At 42.4% G+C, this 24,261-nt stretch overlaps 2 protein-coding genes across 5 annotated transcripts in view; both read right to left on the reverse strand.

Moving 5' to 3' along the window:
• Positions 1 to 818: 818 nt before the first annotated feature.
• On the reverse strand, positions 819 to 17,665 carry LOC126998846 (probable methyltransferase-like protein 24). 3 transcript variants are annotated; one of them, XM_050860997.1, is made up of 9 exons: positions 16,580 to 17,665; positions 15,314 to 15,407; positions 15,120 to 15,218; positions 12,318 to 12,352; positions 9,902 to 10,008; positions 9,053 to 9,211; positions 4,579 to 4,713; positions 4,087 to 4,267; positions 819 to 2,135 (listed from the first exon to the last, which is right to left on the reverse strand). In XM_050860997.1, the coding sequence occupies exons 3-9, from the start codon at positions 15,209 to 15,211 to the stop codon at positions 2,002 to 2,004; spliced, it is 843 nt and encodes a 280-aa protein (XP_050716954.1). In that variant the 5' UTR covers positions 15,212 to 15,218; positions 15,314 to 15,407; positions 16,580 to 17,665; the 3' UTR covers positions 819 to 2,001. The 3 variants fall into 3 exon arrangements, with proteins under 3 accessions (XP_050716954.1, XP_050716956.1, XP_050716955.1); XM_050860999.1 differs by lacking the exon at positions 15,314 to 15,407; XM_050860998.1 differs by lacking the exon at positions 16,580 to 17,665 and having other exon boundaries at positions 15,314 to 15,949.
• A 67-nt stretch (positions 17,666 to 17,732) lies between these two features.
• LOC126998844 (uncharacterized) overlaps positions 17,733 to 24,261 on the reverse strand; it is a 30,273-nt gene continuing 23,744 nt past the window's right edge. For both annotated transcript variants that reach the window (XM_050860994.1, XM_050860993.1), the window contains 2 exons: positions 19,234 to 19,414; positions 17,733 to 19,055 (listed from right to left, as the gene is read on the reverse strand). In XM_050860994.1, the coding sequence (XP_050716951.1) occupies positions 18,925 to 19,055; positions 19,234 to 19,414 (312 nt within the window). In that variant the 3' untranslated portion in view covers positions 17,733 to 18,924. The remainder of the gene's footprint in view (positions 19,056 to 19,233; positions 19,415 to 24,261) is intronic.

The raw sequence follows: 24,261 nt of genomic DNA on the forward strand, positions 1-24,261 counted from the left end.
TATATATATATATATATATATATATATATATATATATATATCAGGGGACGGAGTCTGATATGTGGCCGGGCCTGTTTCGTTTGTTGTTAACTTTTGCTTTGGATAACTCTGATATTATTTTCATTCAGAATTGTCGGAAGAAAATGAGCACATTTTACGGCTAAAGAAAACTAGGTAGTTTGAAAAGCTTCTGTCATACTTTGCTTGAAATGTTAAATGTTTTTTTCCTTATGCACGGTCTAATTTTGAAACCTAACATCCGTGTATTTACATAGGTTTACATAGATTTACATAGAAAATCAAACCACACAGACCCCATGGTCCAGACTAGGTAGCCTGTCCTTAAACCTAAGTGATTCTACATTAATCAGATGGCTCCAAAACGTTGCATCTTTACTCTAGTTAATATTGAGTTCAAAGTAGTGACGGTCGAGCTTGTTTTTAAAGGAGTCAATCGTGTTACACTTTTTGTTATTTGCCTATTGCGCAGGTAGGTATCTTCCCGTGGGGGCCTGGCCCAAGGCCCAAGAATGGGGCCAGGGGGGTGATGGTCGGCCCAGCCCAGCAGGCAGTGGTTTATAGTTGTTGTTGCTTGCATTTATCTACATTGGCTCCCCCTGACCCCTTGATTGATTTTTTGGATTGCTTCCTCTAGTCCAGGTTGACGGGGGTGGTCTGGGACTGGACATGTGGTAGTTTTAAGCCACTCGGCGGTGACCGAAAAATCCGAGTAGTAGCGTGAGGATTCGAACCCGCGTCGTCCATCACGCGGCGAATGTGGGTCCAGTACGCTATCACTTCGGCCACCGCCTACTGGACCACTGAAGGTGGGAGCTTATTCAATTCTCGCACTACAACGTTGGTGAAGAAAAATTTGGTGCAGTCTGAATTTACTTGTCTACATTTGAGTTTTATGCCATTGTTCCTCGTTCGCAAAGTGTCATCAATCATAAACAATGTTGATCTGTCTACATTCGTGAAACCATTAAGTATTTTAAAACATTCGATCAGTTTTCCTCGGAGGCGACGTTTCTCAAGAGAGAACATGTTAAAAAGTTTCTTCGTAGGATTTGTTGCGCAAGGAAGGGATCATTTTTGTTGCCCGACGCTGAACACCTTCTAGTTTAGCAATGTCCTTTGCATGGTGGGGAGACCAAAACTGTACCGCATATTCCAAGTGGGGTCTGACTAAACTATTGTAGAGCGGAAGTATTACATCTTTATTCTTGAATAAAAAGTTTCTTTTAATGAAGCCCAACATTCTGTTCGCTTTATTTGCTGCATCGATGCATTGCTGTGAGAATTTGAGGTTTGACGCGATTTTGACCCCCAGGTCCTTAACGCATTGAACGCTTTTGAGTTTAACGCCGCGCATTTCGTAATCGAACTTCTTATTTCTTGTTTCAACTTGAAGAACCTGGCACTTGTCTACGTTAAAGGGCATCTCCCATCTATCCGACCAAGCTGAAATTTTGTGCAAATTCTCTTGGAGGGTTTGCCTGTCTTCGTCAGTGAGAACCGAGTTACCAATCTTTGTGTCGTCTGCAAATTTACTAATGCGATTATTGAGTCCAACATCCACATCGTTGATGTAAATAATGAAGAGCACTGGGCCAAGAACCGAGCCCTGAGGGACGCCACTAATGACCGGCGCCCACTCTGAGTTAAATCCGTCAATCACCGCTCTTTGTTGTCTGTTGCTCAACCAATTCGTGATCTATTGGTTTACTTGACCGTTAATACCTATTTGCTTTAATTTATAAAGTAATTTATGATGTGGACTTTATCAAACGCTTTCTGGAAATCAAGATAGACTATGTCCAATGATTTGGTTACGTCATAAACTGAGAAGAGGTCATTATAAAAGGTCAATAGGTTTGATAGGCAGGCTCTTTTGTTACGGAAGCCATGTTGTGAATCCCTGTTGATACTTGGGAACCCTACAAAAAGAAAAAAAAGCCCATTGACAAAACTCATCTACCGAGTGTCTACTTCAGCCCCTTAGTATGACCTCGCCCACACCACCTCCCGCCAGCCCCACGTCTCCCTGGTGTGGATCACCCGGAAGCCCGCGCACCGCAGGAACATGAAGTACGGCCAGAACACCTGGTGCGTGCTCGTCTGGCTGAAGTCACCTGCCAGAGAGAGAGGGGAATTATTAGGTGAATATTCTCTCCCAAAGGCTAATGAACACTTATAAAACTTGATGAACTAACAGAAGGCTAGCTAAATTACGATCAAATCGGCTACGAGCATCTTCCATTGGCGTCTTCCCGCAACCAAAACAAACAATGGCGCCGAAACGACGTCGTCTTGTTGGGAATGGTCTAATCCAGGGGTTCTCAACCTTTTTATTCTTATGTACCCGTTGAAGTTTTTCAGTGTTGGTCACGTACCCATAACCCAGAATGCAGTACCAAGAAGGTTAAAAAGAAATGCATGGTTTATCGACTTGGTTTATGATGTATAAATTGTATTATACATGTGGAGTAGACAAACATTTTCAATCATTGAACCTATGAGCTAGTGCTGATAGGAACTTGTTACTATCATAAGGAAATACTTTGTGATTAGCTGCTACCATTTACTAAAATAGACACATTTTTAAACCATTGCGGCAATAAACTAGCGTTGCATACAGTTAGTTGCAGCTGGTAATTAGTAATGGTGATAGATAAGTCAATGTGTGTGATTGCATATGAAAAAAAAAACATTACTACACTCAATTTTCCAAGCATATGAAAAAAAAAAAAAACCCATTACACGCAATTTTCCAATAACTGAATTTGAGCCACGGGGAAGTGACTGTGTGTGACTAGCATCCCAAGGGTGAAAAAAAAAAACTAAAGAAGTTATTGTGTTCCAGTGACTTTGAGCTAGTGCTGGTTGTTAAGCCTTGAACTCTTTCAAGAGGAGGGTATCAGGACACCTCTCCTCCCGAAAGTGACCTCTCTTTTTGGCCACTCCTATGTACTCTATTCGGTAGCAGTAAGTAGCGGGCTTTTTTTCATTATTTTTTTTCACGCCCTTGAACTGTCTCCTTTTCTGTAATATATATATATATATATATATATATATATATATATATATATATATATATATATATATATATATATATATATATATATCCCACAAGCACTTGTTTTCTCTTAACATATCACATACAGATGCTACATCATCTCTTGACCAACCAGCATTAGCCATTTCTCTTTTTTTCTCTGAAAGTAACGAGACTCGTGTAGTCCGTTTGGTGGTGTGTGTGGTGTCGTCTGCTCCAGTGTAAACATAGGTGCACGTGTTGGCGGCAAGAGCATTGTCATGCGCGACTCCCCGTTTGCTATGTTATACCAAGAGATGCCCGTACCGCCATCAGATGGTATTTAAATACCAAAAGATGCCGGAAAAATGTCCGTATGACACGGGGCTTAGGTGATTATTCTGAAAAGGTAAAGGTGGGTGCATACGCTATTGCTGCGCGTGGCTGCGGTGCTCATTTCCGATCCGTTGGCCCTTTGAGCCTGTAGTAGGTAAGAACCAACTACCCCAGGACACGGGCCAATGTGAAATCCGGGATTGCTATAGTTTACCTTCCCCAGATTTCCCCAGGTACCCATATATCGAGCAGCCCGAAAGGGAGGATGAACAGCTCGGTGAGCTGCACGCCGGTTGCCCGGGCCGGGATTCGAACCCGTTCCTACGGAGTGGTAGCCAGGCACGCAGACCAAGAGATCACGGAGGCAGGAATCAGAAGTTGCCCCAGGGGTCAAAAGTTGGCGCAGGGGTCAAATGTGTGTGTGTGTGTGTGTGTGTGTGTGTGTGTGTGTGTGTGTGTGTGTGTGTGTGTGTGAATTTGTCCTTATGATTGTATGGTGTACAAAAAGTGAGGACGCGAAGGCTCACACCCGTTGCGTCTGGTATCAGGCTTCTTGTCGCCTTATCTCTGGAAGTAATACATCATTTTTTTTGCATTACCGTCTGTCTTCGTCGGAACAGTGTGCTGTGGGTACCTTTTTTTATATCGTTTACCAGTTTTAATTGTATACCTTTTGTCCTTGACCTGGCTCTTGGTTTTAATTAAAATCTTACCCTTAAACGGCCCGTCGTGGATCTCAATCGCGAGCTGCTTGATCTTGGCGAGGACGTGCGGCGAGTTGAACAACATGTCCTGCAGGAAGTCGATCTCGGAAAGCTCCACGTCCAGCTTCACAAAGTCGATCTCGCGCCCCTCCTCGCCCACCATCCGCACCAAGTTCTCGAAGCGGTCCACCTGCGCGCGTGTGACAGCAGGTGTGAAGCTTGATTAGGTTTTGGCATCTCCTCACGAAACGGGTTCAGCCACTCACTATTTTTATTGTGTTTGTTTATTATTATTATTATTATTATTATTATTATTATTATTATTATTATTATTATTATTATTATTATTATTATTATTATTATTATTATTATTATTATTATTATCATTATTTTTATTATTATTATTATTGTTTATTGTTTTATCAGTTAAGTTTTTGACATATCTTGCATTTCGTTCACATTTTACGAAACGTTGCATTACGAACACGTCGCTTTCCTCACCGGTCGCATCATCCATTTTTTGCCCATCCCGACCTTCTTGGTGCCCTTGTAGTTGGCGATTCCCGTGGCGAAGAACCTGACGTTGGGGGATCGTTGGTGGTCCTCCTTGCCCATGGTGGGGTCGTAGGCGTACACCTGTTGGGGGGCAGGGGGGGAGGTAAGGGTACAGGGATTTGTGATTTAGAAAAAAAATATTATATTATCACCTGAATTGGAAAAAAATGGCTTTGCTACCAAACGTAAGAAATAATGGAAAAAAAAATCCTTATTACTCCAAGTTTAAAAATGAGAAATTAAGAGAGAACTTTGCATCCGAACTTGAGAAGCGATGCACGTGTAGTAGAGTACTTACTTTGCATCCAAATGTAATAAACACTTTATTAACAAGAACAGGATAGTTGAAAATTTAGTTTTCTTCTAAACTGAGCTAATGATAAATTCAAGCAAAAAACTTATATATATATATATATATATATATATATATATATATATATATATATATATATATATATATATATATATATATATATATATATATATATATATATATATATATATATATATATATATATATATATATATATATATATATATATATATATATATATATATATATATATATATATATATATATATATATATATATATATATATATATATATATATATATATTAGGGTGGTCCAAAACTATATGGTGAAAAGTAAAAGTAGTAATATTTTGCCTCCACAAGCCTTAGAATTGTCCATTGGGTGCATAGATAAGATATATAAAATTTCATACATATTCGTTAATATTTAGAGGTCAATCCATTTTGCATATTTTACTTGTATTGTATGCAGCGGGAAAGTGTTCAGTTATGTAGCATGGCTGGTGTTGATAAAGAATTAGCTTCACTTGAAAGCAGGAGGCAACAGAGAAAGGAAAAAGAGTCCATGGCAAAGTCTAGATATGAAGCAAGGGAAGAATTTAATAAAACAGGACAAGTACTCCATTATCATCCTTCTTCTTCATCTTCCTCATCAGATGAGGAGTATCAGCCATCAGCTTCCATTCCATCTTCGTCTGGAGCACCACCTGCCATACGTTCTAGAAAAAAACTGATATTGTCAAGTCACCAGAAGTCATTGAAGCCATGGACCGTACCAATTTATCAGACAGAAATGCTGCGTTTGTAGGTGTAGCTGAAGCACAAGCTCTTGGACATCATCTGGCAGATATGTCGTTTTCTAGGAGTACGATTCGACGGTACAGAGCAAGTGGGCGTATGCAAGCAGCTGAGACTGACCGAAAATCATTTTCTCCAGATGAACCTCTTCTACTACATTGGGACGGAAAACTTCTCCCTGATGTACAGAAGACAACTGCTTGTCGCATTGCCATTGTGGTGACATATAATGGACAAGAGAAGTTGCTTGGGGTACCCAAAAAAGAGCGAGAAACTGGAGAAGCACAGGCCGAAACATGTTTAGAAGCAATTAAATCGTGGAATGTTGAGAAACTGGTCAAAGGACTTGTATTTGATACCACTTGGGGAGGCGGTGGCTGAACAGATAGCGAGACGGCCCCGCGTTCAGGAGGACGCGAGTTCAATCCCCGACCGGTGCCACCAAGCTGGGATTTTTCAGCCGCCGCCGAGTGGCTTAAAACTACCCACATGCTGTCCAGAAGACCACCTATCAACCCGGACTCTAGATTTTAGGATTAAAGATGAGCTCCGGGAGGGCAGCATGAGCCAATGCAAGATGGCGCCACTATAAACACTCGTCTGCACCAGAACGGGCTGGGCCGACCATCAGGCCCCACCGGGAAGAAGCCTTGGACCGACCATCAGGATCCACCGGGAAGAAGCCTACCGGCGCAATAGGCCAAGACGTAAAAAAAAAAAAAAAACACCTGCTTCCAATGCAGGATTACATCGTGGAGCATGTGTTCTCATTGAAAAAGGATTGGAACAGCAGCTTGTTCGGATAGCATGTAGACACCATGTGCTCGAAATTATGCTAGGAGATGTCTTCAGTTTGATCTTTGATTCAACTGGAAGTCCTGAGACTATTTTGTTCAAGCGCTTCAAGAGGCAGTGGCGGACCATTTCGCTCAATGACTTCATTCCAGCTCCGGAAAACATGTTTGAGGACCCAATGCTTCAAATATTAAGGAAGGAGTTGCTTGAATATTTACCAGTAGCCCTACAGGATAATCAGCCATGAGATGGTTATAAGGAATTTCTAGAATTAGCGCTTTTGTTTCTTGGTGGACTGCCAAGAAGTAAGGTTTCCTTCCGAGCCCCTGGTCCTACACATCATGCAAGGTGGATGGCAAAAGGACTCTATGCTCTCAAAATCTATCTGTTCAAGCATCAATTCTCATTATCAACACGGGAACAAAACAATATCACACAACTGGCTTTGTTTGTGAGCATAATTTATGTGAGATACTGGCATGAAGCACCAATGGCTGTTCGAGCTCCATTCAACGATTTGCAACTAATGGTTTTAAAGGAGTATCCTCATGAGCGAGTTGCACAAGCAGCACATGCAGCAATCAGCCAAAATCTCTGCATGGTATCTATCAGAACATCTTATCGGTCTAAGCTTATTTGATGACAGGATCGATACTGAAACGAAGAGGAATATGGTACAAAACCTGCAGTGCCCAAAGAAGGAAAACTTTCCAAGGCGTATTGTCCTATCTGATGAAACTCCTATTAGTAATGTTGCATCATTTGTTACTGAGCGTACATTGCATATTTTTGATGTTCTTGCACAGGATGGCAAGGAAAGAGCATAACTGTTCTTGAGTAAGAATCCCAAAACATGGAAAGACGATGAAGTGTTAATCACAATGAGAGATCGTGCCAGAAGTATGAAGGTGGTGAATGACATTGCAGAGAGGGCAATTGGGTAAAGATTCGTATTAGGTCCGTGCCAGTATCTCATAATCTACTTTATGAAACATCACTAGCTCTTCATATATTTTTTCTACAAACCTTCAACAGTCATGGAAACGCTTTGAAAATCCAATTCAAGGACTTTTTTTTTACTCTTGAAAATAGGGGATAATGTTTACGAAAGCGCGTCGCCTCCTCTGGTGCTGGCCGCGGCGACGCTGCAGCCGCCGCATCCGTAAAATAGCTCGCAGAGGGCTTAGGGTCGGGGAGCATATTTAAACTACTCCAACCGAACTTTACGACCTACTAACGGGGGGGCTGCGACCCCTCGACCCCCCCTTCTAACCAGGGGGGGCTACGCCCCCCCTGGACCCCCCCACATGTATATGTGACTTATTTCAGCGAGGAGGTATTTCTCGCAACACCGGCTGCAGAGTCGCCGCGGCCAGCACCAGAGGAGGCGACGCTTTCGTAAACATTATCCCATATTTTCAAGAGTAAAAAAAAAGTCCTTGAATTGGATTTTCAAAGCGTTTCCATGACTGTTGAAGGTTTGTAGAAAAGATATATGAAGAGATACTGATGTTTCATAAGGTAGGTAATGAGATACTGGCACGGACCTAAAACGAATCTTAACCGGCAATGGCTCTTATTGAACGCTATAATGAGTCTGTAACGCAAAATGAGGACCAAAAGCAGTACATCCTACAGGTTGTTGCTGCTCATCGCGGGAAATTACCAACAGCAAGCAAAGCTGCTATAATGAAGAAGGGGTACCAATAAAGAATGTGTATTAGTGTTCTAGAGTGATTTAGTTTATATTTTGTGAATCTTATAATTGTATTTTGCTGAATGAAAATAATGTTTTTATTATTTTATCTAGCCCCCGAAATCCTTATTATGGCCTGAATAAAAATAGAGGATATTGGATTGACCTCTAAATATGCTTTAAATGCTCCAATTTTTTTTATGGTATGTATTTTGTACCAAATGGACTAAAATAAACCTTGTGGAGAAGATGTATACAAACATATGATTTTTTGGACCACCCTATATATATATATATATATATATATATATATATATATATATTTATATATATATATATATATATATATATATATATATATATATATATATATATATTTTCATCTCGACTTATTGTAACCCGGGAATGCACTTTTTTGCATTCAACTTAAGTAAACGAGTTAAAGGGCATTTTACTGTGCATTTGTAGTTAAAAGTCAGTAAAGCTGCGCCCAGCTTCGGTGCTCATCTCTGTCTCATTAGGTCCTCAACCTCTAGTGGATAAGAAACCATTACCCAAGGGCCAGTGTGACATCTGGGTTACCACAGGGTACCTTCCTCAGGTTCCCTCAGGTACCTATTTATCGATCAGTCCGAAAGGGAGAATGAACAGCTGAGAGAGCGGGGCACCTACAGCCATGGGCAGGGGTCGAACTCGGGCCCGCTCACTCATGGCTAGGTGTGCTGACCACCAGACCACGGATGATGAACCTGAAGGTAAAGAACTTAACTTACTTTTCACTAAAACTTAGGAACTGATAACACGAAAGAGGGCTTACTTTACATCCGAAGTTATCGAACTCATCCTCGAAGGACCACTCGTTGCCGACGCCGAAGGAGAAGACAACACAGTCTCCGGGTTTGATGTTGAACCTGCTGTCCAGACAAACCATCTTCATTCCAGCTTCCGGCGCCGGCGGCTTCCCTCCGAAAGGGTGCTGCAGGAAATTTGTACTCATTAGTGAGTAAAATGATTCAACGCATTTATGAACCTTCATTCACTACATTTCGTCATCTTTTTGGTTATACAATACGGGGTCTTATGGCCCCTACTACCGCGGCACCAATTAATTAATTAATTAATCAATTGATAAATCAGTTGGACACAAAGATAAATCTTCATTATTCTCCTTTAAACATATGAAGTTATTTGATGGTTTGATAAACTTGTTTGGTCAAAGACTATTAATTGCTGCATCTGCAAAGTGTGTAGAAATATGCGTCGGCAAAGATCAAAGAAACCTTGGCAATACAGAATGGGATTGCTTGTCAAAGTTATTCAACAGTTCGGGCTGCTGCGTGCTAAATGCCAATGTGTGGAGAAAGGCACATCAACGAAGTTCAAAGAAATAGTGGCACTCGAGGGCGGGGGCGATTTTCTTCCTCGTCAAGACCCGTCTGATAGATACAAGGAGTGTCGTATCTGTGAGGCACTGGAGGGGAGTGAGGAGTGAGGGGAGGAGTGTGGTGTGTCTTAGGCAGTGGAGGGGGGAGTGTCGTTTGTGTGCCTCTGAAGTAGTGACGCCTAGATTTCAGAAGGGAGGAGGAGGGAGGAGTGAAATGTTCCTGACTCTAGAGCGTTGACAAGGGACAGGTGGGAGGGAGAGGAGCCGTCACCCCGCACTGACCAGGCGGGTGCAGATTGTCTCTTTGTGGTGCAGGTATTCCTGGTACTGCTCGATGCTCGCTAGTCCCGGAATGTGGCAGCGTGAGGCATCCCCGAGGACACGTGGTGCTGAGGAGGAGAAGGAAGGGGAAGAGGAAGAGGGAGAGAAAGAAAGAGGAGGAGGAGGAGGAGGAGGAGGAGGAGGAGGAGGAGGAGGAGGAGAAGAACAAGAAGAACAAGAAGAAGAAGAAGAAAAAGAAGGAGAGAGAGAGAGAGAGAGAGAGAGAGAGAGAGAGAGTCGTTCATAAATTTCCATATTAGACACAAAAAAATAAAAAATAATCTATGTTATATTCCTTAACTTTATCCCTTTGAGTCTTGGGAAGTTCCCCGAGCGTGAAGGAACGGCAAGAATGATTCGGATTCCTTAGCACATAACACTGGGCGCAGGAACCTTGGCAGAGACACGAAGGGTTCATTTAACGTCGAGGGTAAAAGTGTCACATTCTCAAACATTTCGGCGCCGAAGTTCACACATTTGACAAGGCTTTCGTAGGAGTTTTCGTCACTTCCATGGGTAGTTTTATGACCCTGCTGGTAGTCTGCCTTTTCTTCTGTACCGTGAACCAATAAGAACACATTAAAACCCGATTGATCTCCTTTTTGGCCTTTGGAATTAGGTGAGGCTAGAGGCGGAAGCGTCTGAGAATACCATCCAAAGTCCCACCCACCTTCGCCAGCCCTGCAAATACCAATAGATTTCACCTTCCCCAGCAAGCACCAGTCACATGACCCCCGAATAGGAGATGTGTTGCTGCTCGCCTGTGGAATGGCCAATGATTTGCACTTACTGAGGAAGGGGACGGTCATGAGAGCAGAGTATAATATATTCCTCAAAACGAATGTGTGTCTAGAGTCTAGACACACATTCGTTTTACTTTTAGACTCTAGACGGACTCGCAGAGATAACGCGGCAGTGATTGAGCAGGGGGATCACCCGTACTCTGTGAATTGTGGTAATCTGTTATCACTCTTCCGTTAGCAGCTTAAATCATTATATTGCCCGGGATTAAGGCGTTCATGGCACCGTGAGATAAGCTTCCAACCTCCTGAGTTTAGGTGTGACTTTGCGGCGGTAGTTTAGAGTTTACGTAACATTTGATGCCTACCTTTGTATCTACCTACCTCTCTTCTTTGGCGGTTTGGAGAGGTGTCTTGATTCATAGTTTACGTGGTATTTGATGCTTACCCATTAATCTACCTACCTCTCTCCCTTGGTAATTTGGAGAGGTCTCGATTAACAGTTTACGTAGGACTTGATATCTACCTGTTTATCTACCTACCTCTCCCTTGGTAATTTGGAGAGGTCTCGATTAACATGTTACGTAGGACTTGATATCTACCTGTTTATCTACCTACCTCTCCCTTGGTAATTTGGAGAGGTCTCGATTAACATGTTACGTAGGACTTGATATCTACCTGTTTATCTACCTACCTCTCCCTTGGTAATTTGGAGAGGTCTCGATTAACATGTTACGTAGGACTTGATATCTACCTGTTTATCTACCTACCTCTCCCTTGGTAATTTGGAGAGGTCTCAATTAACAGTTTACGTAGGACTTGATATCTACCTGTTTATCTACCTACCTCTCTCTTGGTAATTTGGAGAGGTCTCGATTAACAGTTTACGTAGGACTTGATACCTACCTGTTTATCTACCTACCTCTCCCTTGGTAATTTGGAGAGGTCTCGATTAACAGTTTACGTAGGACTTGATATTTACCTGTTTATCTACGTACCTCTCCCTTGGTAATTTGGAGAAGTCTCGATTAACAGTTTACGTAGGACTTGATATCTACCTGTTTATCTACCTACCTCTCCCTTGGTAATTTGGAGAGGTCTCGATTAACAGTTTACGTAGGACTTGATATCTACCTGTTTATCTACCTACCTCTCTTCCTTGTGAATTTGGAGAGTTTACTTTTAACATGATACTTTACTGTTTATCAACCTACCTCTTTCCTTTGGTAACTTTCTCACCGTATCTATTCAAGAGGACCTTTACTAGCACAGGGAAAGGCACAGGAAAATATTACCAATGAATGTATTACACACTACTCCAATTAGAAAAAAAAATCAAGAACTGGAAAATTTGAGTTGTGAAAAAATGAACTTCCGTCCTGTATGGATTAATAAACATTCCCGTGCGCAAATGTTACATACAAATTGGCGAGCATTCTGTATCGCGTGTAGCAGCTGCCTCTCGGGGCCATAAAAGTGTTCTCATTTGGCTGTATCTAATCGCATGACATTTTCCTCTGTGGATAAGGAGACCGAAAGCTGAAAATAAGCGTAGAATAAGGCCACCTTTAACACGCTGATGATGATAATGATGATGATGATTGTGATGACGATGAAGGTGGTGATTGACAACTTACCTGAATCCTTGAAGACGGAGGACGACGTGTGTGATCTGAAATATAAAAAAAATCCTTTACAGGGCATTCTCAAAGCAACCTGTGTGTGTGTGTGTGTGTGTGTGAGAGAGAGAGAGAGAGAGAGACGATTCCCCCCCCCCCCCCACCCACCCTCATGCAAACCCTTCTCTAACTAACCCTTTGAAGGACTTGATCTCACCCTGACTCTGCACGGTACACTCAACAGGTTCGAATCGGTCAGTCTTTCACTTTCTTGTAATTTTTTTTTCTGCATTAACTTTCCTGTGCTGACAATATTTGCGATGACAAGTGTGCATCAATCATTATTCCACACGTCATTTCCAGAGATAGAGAGAGACTGAGAGAGACGTGGTTGTTACTTGTTCTTTATTGGTGTTGTTATTTACAGGATCTTCCCTTTTTTTCTGTTTTCCACTTACATATTTATTCACATTTTTATTTACATCTTTTTTCACTTATTTACTTTTATTCAGTCTTCTACTTTTTTTTCTCCATTCCACTTACTTATTTAGCGTATTTTAGATCTATTACCTATTTTTTTCTATTCCATTTTAATTTTTTTCTATTTTTCTGTTTTTCTTTTTATTTATTTTTCACCTATGTATTCCTACTGAGCCTTTCACTTTTTTATTTTCCCGCTTCCGCTTCTGTATTTACCGTATTTTCTATTTTCCACTCTATATTTCGTCTTCCACAAATGTATTTATATTATTACCAGTTATTTATTACTTTTATGAAATGTTCAGGGCCTGCACTTTGTTTTCCATTTTAGGACAGCACTGTATAAAAAAAAATGGATGTTCACTGTCTTTTCTCTCTCTCTCTCTCTCTCTCTCTCTCTCTCTCTCTCTCTCTCTCTCTCTCTCTCTCTCTCTCTCTCTCTCTCTCTCTCTCTTGTCATCTCAGCCTCAGCATAACTCTGTGTGTATTTCAATCATTTAGACTTTCAGCATTTTTTTATTTTACATTTTCATTCGGCTGATCCTTTTTCTTCTATTTTTAATTTGTATACTAACTCTGTATGGGTGCTCCTTTCCCATTTAAATTGACTTTCCATTTCTTCTTTTGTTTGGATTATTTTACGCATATTTTATTTAACATCACCTATAGTTACATTTTTCCCCTAAAGTCCATACAATTCATTCTTTCCTCTCTATCTAGTGTAAATTTTCTAAGGTTATTTCTCAAACATTTGCATGAAGCAAAAATGATTTCCCTTCCAAATATTTTATTATTTCCTTCATTTTTTTCTAATTTTACGTTGCTTTTTCATTTTTTTTCATCATAAAGTTCACCTGGTCTTTTTTTAATTTTATTTATAAAGTTGCTTTTGTCTTATCTTGGATTATTTCTGAAATTATCTTTTTTTTTTTTTACCACGTAGTCCAGATTCCCTCTTTCCACTGAATTTATATTAGCGACATTTTTACCTCACATGTATTATTACTTTTTACTCCCACTTTTCCTTCTGATCAGACTGTCGCAACACTCCCCCTCCTCTGTGTCCGGTTCCCCTTGTCCTTATTGTGCTTGTCCCGTTACAACACCGCAGCAAATCACTCCACGAGGGTTTTCCAGAGCGCCACGTGACCGTTCTTACGAGTGTCCGGCTAAATATCAGTTGAGGGGAGACTTTCAGGACCTCAGCATCCTATGTGACAGGAGCCGCCGCCCCGTTATGCTACACATGCGGGAATATTCACTTAGTTATAATAGTAACGATACTAATGCTATTACTACAACAACAACAACTACTACTACTACTACTACTACTACTACTACTACTACTACTACTACTACTTAATAATAATAATAATAATAATAATAATAATAATAATAATAATAATAATAATCGTAATAAAAAAAAATAATATGGCGACAAGGATATAATTGCGTTGGTGAGTATTTGAGTATTTTAATGATAATAATAATAATAATAATAATAATAATAATAATAATAATAATAATAATAATAATAATAATAATAATAATAATAATAATAATAATAATAATAATAATAATAATAATAATAATAATAATAGTAGTAGTAATAATAATAATAATAATAATAATAATAATAATAATAATAATAATAATAATAATAATAATAATAATAATAATAACACACACACACACACACACACACACACACACACACACACACACACACACCACATACGGGCCATGGCCCCTGTTCACTTCAGGAGGCTGGAGTGAATGGGCACCGTGTGTCAGTCGAGGGTTGTGTCCCACCTCCCGGGTAGATGTGGGTGAGAGGTTCCAGCCGTTCCCAAAGATCCCTGAGCTCCAAAGCTCATTAGAGGTATTGTCTGGCGATCTCGACTCGAGTTCAGAGCGTGATCAGACCTTGATGATTACATGGTGAACAGGCTTGCGTACTTCAGTGATATAACACGACCATGATACATAGATACATCCATACTGTAAGGGTCTATTAGTTGTACCCTGACAAAGCTTATTCCCCCCCCCCCCCCCCTAGCATCACCACAGTGCCCAAGCAAGCAGTGTGGGGCAATTGCTGTAACCCTCCCCGAAATGACCTGAAGTTTTAACCTACGACCCATAGTGTCCGGCAGGAAAGGAAAATATTCTCATGGAGATAGGAAGGGTATTTGGCTGATATGAGGAAGGAAAGAGTAATAGTAGGCGCGAAGGAAAGAAAAAGGAATATACCGTCATGTAGGAAGGGAGGGCAGTATAATTGGACGAGGGAGGTGAAGTAACAAGCATCCCTGACAAAGGAAATCAAGGAATACTCACAGTGCATAAGCTAGCAACATCAGGAGCGCCGCCGTCACCGCCACTGCTGTCAGCCCCTTGTATTTTGTCACGACCGCTGTGGAGAACGTCATGTTGCGTCTGCGGCGTGAGAGAGAATGAGTCGGGTGGGAAGTGATAAGGTGCCTATAACACATATTTTCTCCGTCTTTTAAAATCATTAGTCACTCACTCACGTATAGAGTTCTCCCCCAAAGTTATTGACCACATAAATGATGGGAGAGAGCTTCGCGTGGCCTCATTTCTCGTCTCCGTCACGTAAACTCGAGCCTGTGGAAAGAAATAATTATTCATTTCCCCGAGACAGCTCCAGTGTGACATCCGGGTTGCCACAGTTTATCTTCGCCAAGTTTTCCGTGGTACCCATTTACCGAGCAGCCTGACTGAGGACGAATAGTTGGGTGGGCTGCGTGCTGACTACCCAGGCCGGGATTCGAACCCAGGCCTGCGGATTCGTACCTAGGCGTGCCAACCGCTTCACCATGGAATTATTTTTTTTTTATTTTATTTATTTATTTATTTTTATTTTTTTACGTTGTGGCCTATTGCGCCGGTAGGCTTCTTCCCGGTGGATCCTGATGGTCGGTCCAAGGCTTCTTCCCGGTGGGTCCTGATGGTTGGCCCAGCCCGTTCCGGCGCAGGCGAGTGTTTTATAGTGGCGCCATCTTGCATTGGCTCATGCTGCCCTCCCGGAGCTCATCTTTGATCCTAGAATCTAGAGTCCGGGTTGATAGGTGGTCTTCTGGACAGCATGTGGGTAGTTTTAAGCCACTCGGCGGGGGATTGAACTCGCGTCCTCCTGAACGCGGGGCCGTCTTGCTATCCATTCAGCCACCGCCTACCCATTAAATGAATGAAGGATAGAGATGAAAACGAGCGAATAAAAAAAAAAAGAAATGGGCGCTGCTAATTGTAAATGGGGTATGTTTTAGATTAGTTTCATATCATATTCTGGGATGAAATTTACTTTTCTGTCCTAGCTGATTGTAGCGATGGCATGAAAGTAAGCGAATACGAGTGAGAATGGGCGTTGTTAATTATTGTGGGGTAGGCCTATTTTTTTTTTTTTTACTTTTCATATTTCTTCATATTTTGGAGTGGCCCTTGCTTTCTTGGCTTTCTTCGCGAGATTAAGTTGACGAAAACCACCACCCAGTCACAAACCTTGAAGACCTGTATATCTGGATTCCTGTGATGGATTTACTCATTTTCTTGTTATAACTATTGTGGAAATCTTTGTATCGTAATCTTGATGAGTTACCATTTGAGTGGTGGCCGTGTGATAATTGATGAACAAGCATAGTAATCCGGTAACTGTATAATTCAGGGCAGACCATACCAGGCAATTGACTAAGAACATCTGATAAGGGTGATGATGGTAAGCGAAGGGGAGGGGGGGGCGCTGTAAAGGCGCTTAGTGTTGCAGCCACAACTTTACTTACCGTGGGTGGAAGTTTACAGAGCCCCGTGTTGTATCGCGGCAGGATGTGCGACACAGACTAACGTGGGAGTGATGTGGTAACGCATGGCGCGGTGGTGACGTTTCAGCGTTACCCTTCTGAAGCTTCTGCTGGTCCGTGGTGCAGTGGTTACTGTGCCTCACTACCAATCTGCGAGCCTGGGATTGAATCCTGACCTGGGTAGTCGGCGCGCAACCCACCCAACGGTTCGTCTTTCCATTCGGGATGGTCGATAAATGGGTTCTTTGGGAAACTGTGATAACCCGGATATTGCACTGGCTCTGTGTCTAGGGTTCATGAGCTCAGGCTCAAGGGCCAACAATGGTAAGGAGATGAGCCCCGCGGCCACGCGCAGCTAATAGCGTATGGTCCCATCTTGGCCTTCACCTTCCAACTCCTTGCCTCTCGCGGCCTACACCAGGCAGAGAGGTTGAAGGTTAGAACATTTCACATACTGTAAAGCCATAAGCCTAAAGAAACATCTTTTCGACTGGAATAATTGGACTTCTTTGCCTGGTGTAGGCCGCGAGAGGTTACCTATGAGCCGAAAGGTAAAGGTAAAGTTGTGGGCATACGCTGTTAGCTGCGCGTGGCCACGGTGCTCATCTTCGTATCATTGGCCCTTGATGCTGTGGTTAGTAAGAACCCACCGGGAACATAGAGCCATACAGTGCAACAATCGGATCACCACAGTTTACCGTCCCCAGGTTTCCCCAGGTACCCATTTAACGACCATCCCATCCCGAGAGGAAGGATGGAAAGCTGGGTGAGCTACGTGCCGACCGTTCAGGCCGGAATTCGAGCCCAGACCCGCAGATTCGTAGTTCAGCAGTTTAACCACTGCATCATAGAGACGCCTGGATCATCACATTGAAATGCGTGCTTATTCATGTCACTAAAGGTTCGTGTTCGTATGATCTGTATCGCCCCTTGAAGCCTCATTTCCTTGCAAATCGCCGCTGGATATTGGTTTGACAAGTGGCAGATCGCCTTATTCTCTGAAGGTTAGTAACCAGGGTTTGAAAAAAAAAACAATGTTTAAAAAAAAACCCATGTTTTTTTTGGTTTCAACCATTTTTTTGGTTTAAACCAGTTTTTTTTTGGTTTAAACCATGTTTTTTTTGTTTAATCCACATTTCCAGTATTTTTATTCCTGTAATTCTGTCCATATATACATATATGAGTTTGAAAAGAAATTATATATATAGATTTAGAGATGGATTTAGCAATACATGTATATTCACTTGATCTTCATACAATCTGTAAAAGACGCAAAATGCAGCTTCTCTAACATGCTTTTTAATTGGAATGCTAAAGAGTAGTAAAACATGAAAGACCTCTTCTAATTTTCCAGTTGCATACTTCAAAAACAGCTGTAAGAGAGAGAGAGAGAGAGAGAGAGAGAGAGAGAGAGAGAGAGAGAGAGAGAGAGAGAGAGAGAGAGAGAGAGAGAGAGAGAGAGAGAGAGAGAGAGAGAGAGAGAGAGAGAGAGAGAGAGAGAGAGAGAGAGCTTTCATGGCTATATCCTGCACTGCATACTGCCGCTGCATCGCGCTCCCCGGAGTTAGGGGCGCTGTTATTATGACTCAGAACAACAATGGCCGCCTAAGCATACACAGACTGTACGTATGTACAATTTACAGTCCACACACGACAGTGTGATGTGGTAAATATATTAATTCACTTATTTATTTAGATATATTGTTCCAAAATGATGTTTTCAGTTATTCTGAAGTTACTGCATTTGCATAGAGATCTGAGTTTACCAGTTGATGTTTTCATCCTGGTATTAGTAAAATGACTGTGCATAATTAAAAATTTAAAACCACATAATTAAAACCACAATACCTGATGAAACTACAAAGATACACAAAAAACACTGGTTTTATTGATTTTGTTTTTGGTTTAAACCAGGGGTGTCAAACTCGTGGCCCGCGGAAGTCATAAATGGCCCGCGGTATCACGGTAACTTCAATCTTGTCAATGTATTTTCTACCCTTGTTGGCCCCCATGACGGCACTTCAGAGTATGAATTGGCCCTCGAAAGGTTTTGAGTTTGACACCACTGGTTTAAACCGCCAACCCTGCTGTACATAATTAAAATCTGAAAGGGGCTTTACTAGCGCTTCTCAGCAGTGCTTCTAAACTTGAGTAGGGCGTTAGCAGCACCACCGACGCGCGTTAGCAGCTTAAATTGATGCGCGTTAGCAGCGCCACCGACGCGCTTGAGTAGCGCTGCTGCAGCGTTGCTGAGAATCGCTGCTAAGTGGCCCTGTGTGAAAGGGGCCACAACCTTCTCAAAAGTGGTCTTCCTTGTACGCTGCACCTCAGAAATCCCTCGCCCACACCACCTCCCTCCAGGCTCCTGCGTTCCGACTGCTGATCAGCTTGAAACCCATACACCTCATGAGCATAAAGTACGGCCAGAACACCTGATGAGTGGTCGTCTGGCCAAGACCTGCGAGGAATGAGATGATTTGAGTAAAGGAGATAATATGGATTGCATATATAAATTGCATATATAACAACAATATCTGCAGCAGCTCTTAGTAGTCAAAAGCATTCTCGTCAGTGGCAACAAACGAGGAATCAGTGCGATGATGAACGAATTAAAAGACAATTCGGCATGTTACTACCTTTATCAGCCCCGTCATGAACCTCCATAGCAATCTGCTTGATCTTGGCGAGGACGTGCGGCGAATTGAACAATATGTCCTGCAGGAAGTCGATCTCGGAAAGCTCCACGTCCAGCTTTACGTAGTCTATCTCTCGTCCCTCCTCGCCCACCGCCGACACCAAGTTCTCGAAGCGATCCACCTGCGTGCGTGAGATAACAGCTGTGTATAAGTTTATTTGTTGCCACTCCTCTTTTGAATGAATTCCCAGTTAAGGAGGCAACACTTGGCTAAGTTAAGTAAACTTGCGACACCCTGAAAGCCTTCTTGTATTGGAGTATTTATATTCTAGTCGCCATCGGTGTTATTAAGCCTTTGTGACTCGGGCTTCGCCGCCACTGCGGCACAACGATAACTGTCACAAGGTAGCGACCATTCACACGATAAGTCCCTCACCACTGCGTCTTGGTCGGTGCATTGCAGCGGGAATCCTGTGCGTCTCCCGCATGGGATCGCAGCGAGGATAAGGTATCGCTGCGTTCTCACTTCCCTCATGTTTCAATGGAGCTGTTTATAGGACCGTCGTTCCACCCCTGCGAAACTCGTCATTTCATCTACTAAAGACTGCGTACAAGTATACGTATATATTGATATATTCCGTGTTTGTATTTTGTTTGTGAATAAAGAGCATACATCAGCAGCATGATTATATATTGTGCTGATATTAGAATAAGGGTAGCCATCTCGCATGAAGTTAATACTGACATTATGTATTGTATTTTATTGATCTGAATGCAGTGCAGTAACTAATAGCTTCCTGAAAACTAAAGAAATTTCATAATATTGATGTATTAGGTTTATGAGCACAGTCCAGCACATTGTATTTGGCAGTGTTGGGCGTAGCGGCAATACTAATAGCGCTGCTACGTAGCGAAGCTACTTTTTTTAGTAGCTGTAGCGGTAGTGGCACTCTTTTTTAGAAAGAGCGGGAAAAACGGTAGCGGCGCTACATTTTTAGGTAGGGATAGTCACTACTCGCTACTCGGGGTGGACCAACTATGTACGTGATAAAAACGCGAATGAAACGTGTACAGTTCAGTGGGCTGAGCCGCGGCCCGTCACTCTTGTCAGTCACGGTTTCATTCGCCCGCCTCGAGGGATGGGATAGTGTTTGGAACAACGAGAGTCAGACGTACAGTATCCTCCTGCTTGGCGCAATAAATGTCAAGAAATTGTACTCCTGCCTTTCTCTGCCATGGACACACCTTCTAAGGTATCAGTAAGTGATTAGTCACTCGTTGATATTTCTGATCACGGCTCACGAAGCCTTGGAAACTGGTAAAAACTGGGTGAATCAACCAGCACAGCAGAAAGAGGTGAGTGAATCTTCTAGCCTCACGTACAGGAAGTGTAAAGTGACTTACTCAATGCTCTGTCAAGGACGTGGAACGTTACAATTATATGTATAAAAGAGAATTATGTTTTTTTCAATACTTATTGTTCGCAAGTAGCGGTAGCGGCAGTAGTAGCGGTAGTGCACTACATTTAGAATAAAGTAGCTGTAGCGGTAGTGCCACTACAATTTGACTGAAGTAGTGGCAGCGGTAGTGCCACTACTTTTAGCAGGTATTGCGCACAACACTGGTATTTGGCAGCTGGAGGGTCAGGTTATAATATTTAGTTAGGTTAGGTCAGGTTAGGTTAGATTAGGATACACGTTAACTTTGTTAAATTTGTTAAGTTGAATTATTTACGATAAATACATTAGATGCGCTTCACGCTGCGCCATTGTTGTCAATGGCGTCGAAGGAGTCTACGCTCATCTGCATATTTTCTATTTATTGTTGTAAGCCAAGGCCTAGTGTAAGCCAACGCCTGGCTGCCTTTTTTCTGAAGCCGTTGTTTGTTCGTGCAGAAGGGAGAACATCATGTTTGGTTCTTGTCTCAGTACTTTGTCTCCCTTGGCCACAAACTCCTTATTTTATTTTTTATTTTATTATTATTATTTTTTTTTTTACGTGCTGGCTTATGGTGCCGGTAGGCTTTCAATTGGCTGGTGATCGGCCCAAGCCCGTCATGGCGCAGGCAGTTGTTTATATTGACGTCATTTATTTAAAGGGTAGGGCATCTTAAAGTAACCGAGTAACTCATCACGTCCTCCATCTTTAAAAGTGGTGGTCACTGTTCCATTACTAGTGCTGTGAAGGGCTGAGCACCGGGACGTAGCAGCAAGGACGCTGTGTCTGCATAAGTACCGTGGGTCCCTTGGCGACGCAGCGACTAGAGCACTTTTGGTGAAAGAGGCTTTACGTTATCATTAACCATGGCTTTGTTGCTTGTCATAATTCACTTTTGGTGTGGATATGTCCACCATTTCATATGCATCATTCCATTCTTGGGCGACTTGAGTTCTACTGGCAGTGACAGATTTGACTACGAGTTGTCTTTGTCCCAAATGTTCTGGGACCAAGAACAGATCCAGGAGGTTGAGAATTGCAGATTCTTGGTACCATAGTCCAAAGCTGCACCGCTGGTCTTGGTATAGCACTCTTGGCTTAGGCATGTCCACCATTTCGTACGTACAATTTCATTCCATTCGCTACTGATTCATTTTTTTTTACGTTAGAGGAAACAGCTCAAGGGCAAAAAAAAGGAAACAATAGTGAAAAAAAAGCCCGCTACTCAGTGTTCCCACAAAAGAGTCAAGAGGAGTGGCCGAAAGATAGGTCAATTTCGGGAGGAGAGGTGTCCTGATACCCTCCTCTTGAAAGAGATCAGGTCGTAGGCAGGAGGAAATACAGACGAAGGAAGATTGTTCCATAGTTTACCAACGTGAGGGATGAAAGAGTGAAAAAGCTGGTTAACTCGTGCGAAAGGGATTTGGACAGTAAAGGGATGAGCTTGAGTAGAAAGTCATGTGTGGCGAGGCAGCGGGATGGGGGTGGCATGCAGTTAGTAAGTTCAGAAGAGCAGTCTGCGCGAAAATATCGATAGAGGATTGAAAGAGAGGCAACATGGCGGCGGAATTTAAGAGATAGAAGACTATCAGTAAGAGGAGGAGGGCTGATGAGACGAAGAGCCTTAGACTCCACTCTGTCCAAGAGAGCTTTGTAAGTGGAGTCCCCCTACACGTGAGATGCATACTCCATACGAGGGCGGACAAGACCCCTGTATATGGATAGCAACTGTGCGGGGGAGAAGAACTGCGGAGACGATACAGAACGCCCAACCTCGAGGAAGCTGATTTAGTGAGAAAGGAGATGCGAAATTTCCAGTTAAGATTTTGAGTTAAGGATAGACCGGAGATGTTTAGTGTTGAAGAAGGTGACAGCTGAGTGTTGTTGAAGAATTGGGGAAAGGTGTTTGGAAGATTGTGTCGAGTTGATAGGTGGATAAACTGGGTTTTTGAGGCATTGAAGGACACAAGGTTCCTTTTGCCCCAATCGGAAATGATAGCAAGGTCTGAGGTTCAGCATTTTGCAGCCTTCAGTCTGGAGTCTTGTAATTCCTGTTGAGAGGGTCTTCTGTTGAAAGAAGTTAAATAATGCAGAGTGGAGTCGTTAGCGTAGGAGTGGATAGGACAGTTTGTTATGGAAAGATCATTGATGAATAACAGGAAGAGAGTGGGTGATAGGAGAGAGCCCTGTGAAACACCACTGTTAATAGGTTTAGGGAAAGAACAGTGACCGTCTACCACAGCAGAGATAGAACGGCCGGAAAGGAAACTGGAGATAAAGGAAAAGAGGGAAGGCTAGAATCCGAAAGAGGGCAGTTTAAAAAGCAAAGAGTTGTGTCAGACTCTATCGAAAGCTTTCGATATGTCTAGCGCAACAGAGAAAGTTTCACCGAAACGGCTAAGAGAGGTTGACCAAGAGTCAGTTAAGAGAGTAAGAAGATCGCCAGTAGAACGCTCCTTGCGGAACCCATACTAGCGATCAGATAGAAGGTCAGAAGTGGAAAGTTGCTTTTGAATCTTCCGGTTAAGGATTGATTCAAAAGCTTTAGATAGACAGGAAAGTAAAGCTATAGGGCGGTAGTTTATAGGGATTGGAACGGTCATCCTTCTTAGGCACAGGCTGTATGAAGGTATACTTCCAGCATGAAGGAAAGGTAGATGTTGACAGGCAGAGGCGAAAGAGTTTGACCAGGCAGGGTGTCGGCACGGAAGCACAGTTTTTAAGGACAATAGGAGGCACTCCATGAGGTCCATAAGGTTTTTGAGAGCTGAGGCCAGAGAGGGCATAGAAAACTTCATTCTTAAGAATCTTTAATAACAGGCATAAAGGAGTCGGAGGAGGGATGAGTAGGAGGAATATGCCCAGAATCGTCCAGAGTGGAGTTTTTACAGAAAGTTTGAGAGAAGAGTTCAGCCTTAGAGATAGATGAGACGGCGGTGTTATCGTCAGGGTTAAGGGGGTTTCCTCGATTCAAATCGTGATGTGGGCTCAAATTTATCGTTTTTAGGTTACAACGGTTTCACGTACGCCTGGCCTTGGAGAGTTAAATGACGTGCCTGGTGTACGAGAATTTTAAAATTTAAAGGTCCCAGCGTTAAAGCCCACCGCTCCCACGCGGCTGAGCGTGTAGTGTTGCCATAAGAGTAGTCATACATTTATTGTTTATATGTTATTTAGGCTTTTTTTTTTTTTTTTTTTTTTTTACATAGTGCAGTACAACATTTTTTGTGGCTGTGCAGCTTCGCGTTGCCATGTGGACCTGGGGCCGGTTTCATCTAAGGTCCCAAGTCCTTGGAAGTGGTCTCAAGGAGTCCCAAGCACGCTTGGGACTCCTTGAGCACACTTCCAAGGACTTGGGACCTTTGATGAAACCGGCCCCTGGCGGGTTTCGGGCACTCATTCGCTTTTAGAACAAAGAGCATGTGGATCATGCGTTTGTTTTCTTCAGGTTTATGTGAAATGTCCTTTTCTTTTCTGTATGTCATACATTCTTGGCTGAGAAGAGACCAAGACCTTCTCAGAAGAATATGCATGTAAAACTTGACCTTTCACAGAGTGAACTGAAACTTGTCCTTGGAATCTATATTGACTT

This window comes from Eriocheir sinensis, chromosome 15 (genome assembly GCF_024679095.1).
Source record: "Eriocheir sinensis breed Jianghai 21 chromosome 15, ASM2467909v1, whole genome shotgun sequence".
Taxonomy (NCBI): domain Eukaryota; kingdom Metazoa; phylum Arthropoda; class Malacostraca; order Decapoda; family Varunidae; genus Eriocheir; species Eriocheir sinensis.

Excerpts from the sequence above, each read along its gene's own strand:
- LOC126998846 (XM_050860999.1), bottom strand. The coding sequence starts at position 15,211 with ATGACGTTCTCCACAGCGGTCGTGACAAAATACAAGGGGCTGACAGCA. Across the intron at positions 12,353-15,119 it reads ATGTTGCTAGCTTATGCACT|ATCACACACGTCGTCCTCCG; the intron begins GTGAGTATTCCT and ends TTTATATTTCAG. Across the intron at positions 2,136-4,086 it reads CCACGACGGGCCGTTTAAGG|GTGACTTCAGCCAGACGAGC; the intron begins GTAAGATTTTAA and ends TCTCTCTGGCAG.